A 7208-nucleotide genomic window follows, 5' to 3' on the forward strand; every position below is an offset into this window, starting at 1 on the left:
GGGGGAGATTCGTTTCGTTTCATTTTGCTGAACGAGACTCAAAGGTCCGAGTCGGACTCGGTCAAATGATCCGAACTTCCCATCACTACCCGCTAGTTAGCTTTACAGCCTGAGCTGTATTAGCATTGGGCCTGCGTGACTCGTATATAAGGGTTCTGTTGTGTTTTTATTAACCATTACATCCTCACATCTCGCCGTGTTTATTTCCGCTTACCTCCCCCGCGTTGGTGGTGGCGGTGCTGGAAGTGGACGCCGCGCTGGGAGTGGGCGAGCGCTGCAGGGTTACCAGAGCCATGGATGGAAATCTCCCAGCACCACGGCCGGTCTATCTGACACAAGCTAAACCGACTAGCGGGTTGCCCCTAGCAGCAGCGCCAGATATACGGGGACTGCGCTGCGACTCCACGCGCTCGATGGGACCGCAGTTAAAAGGCCATGGCTGGGCGTTTTTTGTGTCGCTGGATGATGTTTTGGTGCTTCTCACTCTCTCACTCACTGCCGCATGTGGCTGCCTTCAGCTCACACAACCTGTAGTGTTGTCTCAGTTGTGAATGAATCGGTGTTTTTGAATGAATCTCGTAAGTGAACGATTCACTTCCATATTGTTCGGCCAACGAGTCCCTCCCTTTGAAAGCGCGTTGACTCTTTTTCTGCCTTCAAAGACTGACAGTAGTATGGACCAATAGTATTCGAGTACGAGCGGTGTAGGCGCTTATCATTGGTTGAGCTTACCGAACAAACACGCCCTTCACCGAACGAGTCAGTGTTTTGAATCTGAACGAGGCATTTCCTTGGGCTTTTGAATGAACTCTGTTGCATCCATAAAATGCAACCTTTTTGTTCTGACAGTGTATGATTTCTATTAACATTACAGAATAGAACATGATCAATATTATCTTCCGACGTTCAATTTAAATAACTGTAATTGCGCAAACTATGTAGGCTTCAATTTCAGTTTGTTTATTGTGAAATAACTCTGTCTTCTGATAAGCATTGTTCAGGGCTGCCGTTCCCAAAAGCTTTAATGCTTTCTTATGATACTTTTGGGAAACACAGCCCTGTTTGAATGCACTTTTAGAAGTGAGTGAACGCTCTCTGTGATGGATTGGTTCTGTCTTGCAACATTTGCATGTGTTCAGATGAGCAGGAAAATAATTCTATCCTACACAATTACTTGCGAACAAAGGTTATTCGTCCAATTCAATGCAGTTGTACGCATTTTTTTGTTGTTAAATTAACCAAATCACTGGTAAATAAAACACACCTTAGTATCAATATTTTTTGTTTGAGTATCGATACTTTCGATACTCGCGTCAGTATCGATATATCGATACTTTGGATCGATACGCCCATCCCTACTGGGAATCTAGTACCTCTTGTATGTGGTAAAGTGAAGCTCGGTTTATTTAGGCTGCTGCTCCCATTGTTGTTTTTTATAGGCCATGCCAAGCATGTGACCAAATTAATGTAGATGATGTAGATCTCCAACTGTGCAAAAACGCCTAGATTGTTTCTGAATTTTTGATTTGAAGAAGTCATGCTGTCGCGGTCGAAAAACGAATCGGTTGAATGGTTAATTCAATAACTTCAGTGACTCAATGTCGCACATAAAGACACTTGTCGCCACCTACTGGCATCAGACAGACCCTTCTCGGGCTACTGGACCAATCTGAACGTTTTTTTTTGTCTCTGAACGGAGATTCAAAAGACACAAGCACTGAATCAACTGAACTCAATCAAAATACCCACCACTAATAAGAATAAAATCCACTCAAGCAAAACATCGGGGTGGTAGAATAGTCATTTTAGGTGTCATGGTGTTGTGTATATTTGTATAGTGTTGTTAATTACCCATTTTTATAAGTTAACATTACATATTAATACTACTGATCATTTTGACCAAATATAAATTTTCCAGAGTTGCTCTGCGAATGAATTAGGCTAAATATATTTGCTCAAGTGAAACTTTTACAGACCTCAAGAGGCCACATTCTAATCCGGTGGACTTTACCCCATCATCAAGCTTTGTGTGAACGAATGAATAGACTCAGGCACTTGTTGATTACTTTATGGGAGTTAGGTAATAAAGAATTAGTTAAACAGTAAATTCTGTTTTCTGCCTAAATCCATCTGTGATTGCATAGCACACGGTAGTGTATACAAGAGAGAGTGAAGAATAGCTTCCAGGATTGGAGATAACGTCTGGTCAATTTATAATTCCGGTGTGTGAAACTGTGTTTCTTTAATAAATTCTTTCCAGCTTTGTAATCCAGTACATGCAGTGTATTACCTGTTAAACCGTAAAAAGCTTACATGAAGGTGAACAACAAGGAAAACTAAAATAATGTCTTTCATGTTTGCATATAGGCCTACAGTATGTAATATTTGGCTGTGCAGATTTCTCTGAAATACACATGCACGTTTTTGCAAAAATAATTTTCATTAATATCAAGTCAGCTGCACGAATAAACACGTGGCAGCATTGTCTGGTGATATTTATAACAGAAAGGGCTACATTTTATTTACACAGCAGAGTAAAGCAGAAATCCATTTTAGAAATAAAAAGAACTGCTGATAAAAAAATATTTTAAAAAAGCCTGTGGGGTTGTACAAAGTACTTTCCCACATATACAAACCTAATTTTGTTTTCATATCTGCAAATAGATTTACTAAAGCCACATTTGCATGTTTATGGCACTTTTTTTCTGCAGACATGAGGGTGTGCATCATTGGAGCAGGGGTCATCGGCCTCTCCACCGCTCAGAGCATCTACCAGCACTTTCACAGCAGGATCAGCCCCCTCACCATAGAGGTGTATGCTGATGTCTTCACTCCACTCACCACCAGCGACGGGGCAGCTGGACTCTGGCAGCCGTATCTCTACGACAAGGGCAATGTGCAAGAAACGTGAGCTTTCATTTGTGTCAAAGTGTCTGAATCTAAAAGTGTCAGTGAATCGGTTGAAGCACATCCTCATGTTTAATCATCTATAATCAATAGCAGCAAGTAAAAATTTTTATTTCCTTTTCTCAGTAAATGGAACAAAGAGACGTTTGACTATCTACAAAGTTGCCTCAGCTCGCCAGATTCAGTGAAAATGGGAATCTTCCTTCAGTCTGGCTACAATCTGTGCTCTGAAACTGCACCAGTGGTATTTTAGGTATATTTTGTAGCTGTCTCTCTGCTCCCCTCAAACAGGACCCCTCATTTAAAGATGCGGTGTTGGGTTTTCGCCAGCTGACTAAACGTGAACTAGACATGTTCCCGGGATACAGGTACTTATCAACTTTGTTTATTTCGATAATTGATTTAAACTGATATCGCTGACATTGTTTTTGAAGTCAAAGTCCTGTTCAAGACATGGAGTAATATTCAGTTTAATTGGACATTCAAATTGAAACAGGGCAGACCTATGTATTATATTATATATTTCAGCTCAATCTGAATGTAATGGATCTCAGTGTCATATCTACATCTCCATTTCCACTTTCCCTAGTTTTGGGTGGTTCAACACCACTCTCATGATTGAAGGAAAGACATACCTGCCCTGGCTTATGGACTGGTGAGAGATCTTAGATCTTCTCAGTAGCATAAACTAGGATGAAGCTGCATGCTGTATGCATATTTGTAAAGATATACATACTATGTATGTATGTATGTGTGTATATATATATACAGTACATAATTTCTACAATATATGTAAATGTGCATATATTATTTTTTATTATACTTTAATAGAGTTTTCAAATAAAAGATAACATAACCGAATCATAACAGAGCTGAATTGTCAACATGCTATTCAGATAATGTACAATAAATAATCAGATGCTAGCATGATTTATTTATGATTGATCTAATGTTTTTTCAATTAAGCTTTATTATTATCATGCACATGGACATCACTGTAGTGGCAAGGGATCCTGCTCTTTGACTGTCTGAACACTAGACTTTTTCAGGTATCTTCTACTTCATATAATGCACCTATCAAATCATGTTCCAGTATACATTGTATATATGAAGGCAGTATATAAAAATAGTATATAAACCGTTATATTTAATATGTGAATTTTTTTTAGATGAAAATAAATCTGCACAACCTGTGATTCAATTGAACCCATTAATCAATTTAAACATGTGCTTGAGCAGTTTTAAAAAAAAAAAAAGGTACATAAGCAATGTATAAACAGTTTTATAAATAATAAATAAATACATTTGCATTTTTATAAATATATAAAAATTACACCAAGACCTGAAAAATACAATCTGATACATACATGTACAACCTGAGGGCAATAATTATTCTGTATAATTTATTACTTATTATTAAATACACAAATGTTTCTGGGACAAATGACTCACAAAAGATTTGTTTCCACCTGCTGGAGTAATGATGTAACACAAATATATAAACAAATCTTTCTAGTGAACAAATAAAAACGCCCTGAATTGGGAATAGCATACTACTTTTACTATTTCTACATAGTTATATTATTTGGAACAACAATAACATTATTGGTTGATAAAAATATACTGTTAGTGAGTCAGCTCTTAGGTCAGTGATCTCGAACTCAATTGTTGGATGGCCCCAGCTCTGCAGAGTTTAGCTCCAGCCAGCCCCAACTTACACCTTCTTGGAAGTTTCAAGTAATCTTGAAGAGTTTGATCAGCTGCATCATGTGTGTTTGATTAGGGTTGGAGCAAAATTGTGCAGACCTGTACGTGGCTCTCCAGGAATTGAGTTTGAGACCACTGTCTTAGATCAGGGGTCACCAAACTCAGTCCTGGAGGGCCACTGTCCTGCAGAGTTTAGCTTCAACTTGCCTCAACACACCTGCCTGGAAGTTTCAAGTATACCAAGTCAGACCTTGATTAGCTGGTTCAGGTGGGTTTAATTAACTCTGCAGGACACTGGCCCTCCAGGACCGAGTTTGGTGACCCTTGTCTTAGATGATAGTAGTGACTATAACCTTTGATATGCTTGATTATAAGGGATCAACTGGAGTTTGTTTTATTTATTATATATAACAAACAAGTCGGATGTATTATTCTGGTAGTTCTGACCTGCATCATAAATTACTTTATCAAAAATAGTAAGACTAGTATTGAGAATCCAGCCCATACTGAGCCTTTACTGAATAACACACGAATAGCGCCACCTCAACGTCTCAGCTGACATTACGTAACATGGGGAAAAAGTTAATTTGTAAGTTAGTTTTGCACTCTGTCGTTGCACTGTTCTTGCAAGAGATAAGATAAGGACGTGTTTAGGACAACGTCTATCTCTTTTTTGGAGGTAACAAGAGAAAAAAGTGTGGTGAGTAAAGTTGTCCTTTTATAAAATGTGAAGTATATCTTGAATGCAGTGTAATGCAACATGCCACATTCATATATGTAAAAGTGGATTATTTGTGGACAGTGTGGACAGCTTGACATTACATGCAGGGCATTAACTATTAAGTTACAATTGAGAAGGATTCAACTAATAAAAACAACTCGAGCTCTATAACCTTGTTAGTTGTCATTATAAATTTTAACTTTGAAATTGTATCTCTTTGGAGTTTTTATGGACATAAGACTTAATAAAACAAATTAAGCCTTTCTCATGACAATGCAAACATATGGCAGCATTATGTATTCACTGGTGGATGATTCAGAATACACAGGTTTGTATTGAAAAATTTCTCCAATCAGTTTACAACGACATGAGGGTGTGCATCATTGGAGCGGGGGTCATCGGCCTCTCCACCGCTCAGAGCATCTACCAGCACTTTCACAGCAGGATCAGCCCCCTCACCATAGAGGTGTATGCTGATGTCTTCACTCCACTCACCACCAGCGACGGGGCAGCTGGACTCTGGCAGCCGTATCTCTACGACAAGGGCAACGTGCAAGAAACGTGAGCTTTCATTTGTGTCAAAGTGTCTGAATCTAAAAGTGTCAGTGAATCGGTTGAAGCACATCCTCATGTTTAATCATCCTCTATAATCTATAGCAGCAAGTAAAATGTTTTATTTCCTTTTCTCAGTAAGTGGAACAAAGAGACGTTTGACTATCTACAAAGTTGCCTCAGCTCGCCAGATTCAGTGAAAATGGGAATCTTCCTTCAGTCTGGCTACAATCTGTGCTCTGAAACTGCACCAGTGAGAACACTGTAATTTCCTTCATAAAAATACTTTATATTTAAAATACATGGTTGACGTGGCATTTCATTGAACAATGCTATATTTTAGGTATATTTTGTAGCTGTCTCTCTGCTCCCCTCAAACAGGACCCCTCATTTAAAGATGCGGTGTTGGGTTTTCGCCAGCTGACTAAACGTGAACTAGACATGTTCCCGGGATACAGGTACTTATCAACTTTGTTTCTTTCGATAATTGATTTAAACTGATATCGCTGACATTGTTTTTGAAGTCAAAGTCCTGTAACCGAGCCTTTACTGAATAACACACGAATAGCGCCACCTCAACGTCACAGCTGACGTTACGTAACGTGGGAAAAAGTTAATTTGTAAGTTTCTTGCAAGAGATAAGATAAGGACGTGTTTAGGACAACGTCGATCTCTTTTTTTGGAGGTAACAATACAAAAAAGTGTGGTGAGTAAAGCTGTCCTTTTATAAAATATTTAGTATATCTTGAATGCAGTGTAATGCAACTCTGCCACATGCATAAATGTAAAAGTGTGGATTATTTCCAGCTTGACATTACATGCAAGGCATTAACTATTAAGTTACAATTGAGAAGGATTCAACTAATAAAAACAACTCGAGCTCTATAACCTTGTTAGTTGTCATTATAAATTTTAACTTTGAAATTGTGTCTATTTGGAGTTTTTATGGACATAAGACTTAATAAAACAAATTAAGCCTTTCTCATGACAATGCAAACATATGGAAGTATTATGTATTCACTGGTGGATGATTCAGAATACACAGGTTTGTATTGAACATTTTCTCCAATCAGTTTACAACATTACAATACAGGTGCATCTCAATATATTAGAATGTCGTGGAAAAGTTCATTTATTTCAGTAATTCAACTCAAATTGTGAAACTCGTGTATTAAATAAATTCAATGCACACAGGCTGAAGTAGTTTAAGTCTTTGGTTCTTTTAATTGTGATGATTTTGGCTCACATTTAACAAAAACCCACCAATTCACTATCTCAACAAATTAGAATACTTCATAAGACCAATAAAAAAAATGTTTTT

General features: G+C 38.0%; 4 protein-coding genes across 6 annotated transcripts in view; 3 read left to right on the plus strand and 1 right to left on the minus strand.

Moving 5' to 3' along the window:
• Positions 1-789, minus strand: part of ssh1a (slingshot protein phosphatase 1a) — a 46340-nt gene extending 45551 nt beyond the window's left edge. Inside the window, exon 1 of the mRNA XM_016288283.1 lies at positions 215-789. Coding sequence (XP_016143769.1) covers positions 215-295 — 81 coding nt within the window. The 5' untranslated portion in view covers positions 296-789. The remainder of the gene's footprint in view (positions 1-214) is intronic.
• Positions 1-3566, plus strand: part of LOC107597283 (D-amino-acid oxidase-like) — a 3717-nt gene extending 151 nt beyond the window's left edge. The window contains exons 1-5 of one of the 2 annotated variants that reach the window (XM_016288292.1): positions 2144-2222; positions 2712-2907; positions 3034-3148; positions 3199-3275; positions 3497-3566. In XM_016288292.1, coding sequence (XP_016143778.1) covers positions 2714-2907; positions 3034-3148; positions 3199-3275; positions 3497-3566 — 456 coding nt within the window. In that variant the 5' untranslated portion in view covers positions 2144-2222; positions 2712-2713. Of the gene's footprint in view, positions 1-2143; positions 2223-2711; positions 2908-3033; positions 3149-3198; positions 3276-3496 lie in introns of those variants that run through there. The other variant, XM_016288293.1, reaches the window with a different exon arrangement.
• LOC107597329 (D-amino-acid oxidase-like) lies at positions 1933-6849 on the plus strand. The gene is made up of 5 exons (XM_016288343.1): positions 1933-2220; positions 5699-5896; positions 6026-6140; positions 6269-6345; positions 6828-6849. The coding sequence occupies exons 2-5, from the start codon at positions 5703-5705 to the stop codon at positions 6847-6849; spliced, it is 408 nt and encodes a 135-aa protein (XP_016143829.1). The 5' UTR covers positions 1933-2220; positions 5699-5702.
• LOC107597279 (D-amino-acid oxidase-like) overlaps positions 5172-7208 on the plus strand; it is a 14616-nt gene continuing 12579 nt past the window's right edge. The window contains exon 1 of one of the 2 annotated variants that reach the window (XM_016288288.1): positions 5172-5314. The gene's annotated coding sequence lies outside the window, so the exon portion shown is untranslated. Of the gene's footprint in view, positions 5315-6490; positions 6594-7208 lie in introns of those variants that run through there. The other variant, XM_016288286.1, reaches the window with a different exon arrangement.

The sequence above is a fragment of the Sinocyclocheilus grahami genome, unplaced genomic scaffold, assembly GCF_001515645.1.
Source record: "Sinocyclocheilus grahami isolate Dianchi unplaced genomic scaffold, SAMN03320097.WGS_v1.1 scaffold230.1, whole genome shotgun sequence".
Taxonomy (NCBI): domain Eukaryota; kingdom Metazoa; phylum Chordata; class Actinopteri; order Cypriniformes; family Cyprinidae; genus Sinocyclocheilus; species Sinocyclocheilus grahami.

Excerpts from the sequence above, each read along its gene's own strand:
- LOC107597329 (XM_016288343.1), top strand. The coding sequence starts at position 5,703 with ATGAGGGTGTGCATCATTGGAGCGGGGGTCATCGGCCTCTCCACCGCT. Across the intron at positions 6,141-6,268 it reads TGTGCTCTGAAACTGCACCA|GACCCCTCATTTAAAGATGC; the intron begins GTGAGAACACTG and ends CCCCTCAAACAG. Across the intron at positions 6,346-6,827 it reads GACATGTTCCCGGGATACAG|TTTTTATGGACATAAGACTT; the intron begins GTACTTATCAAC and ends GTCTATTTGGAG.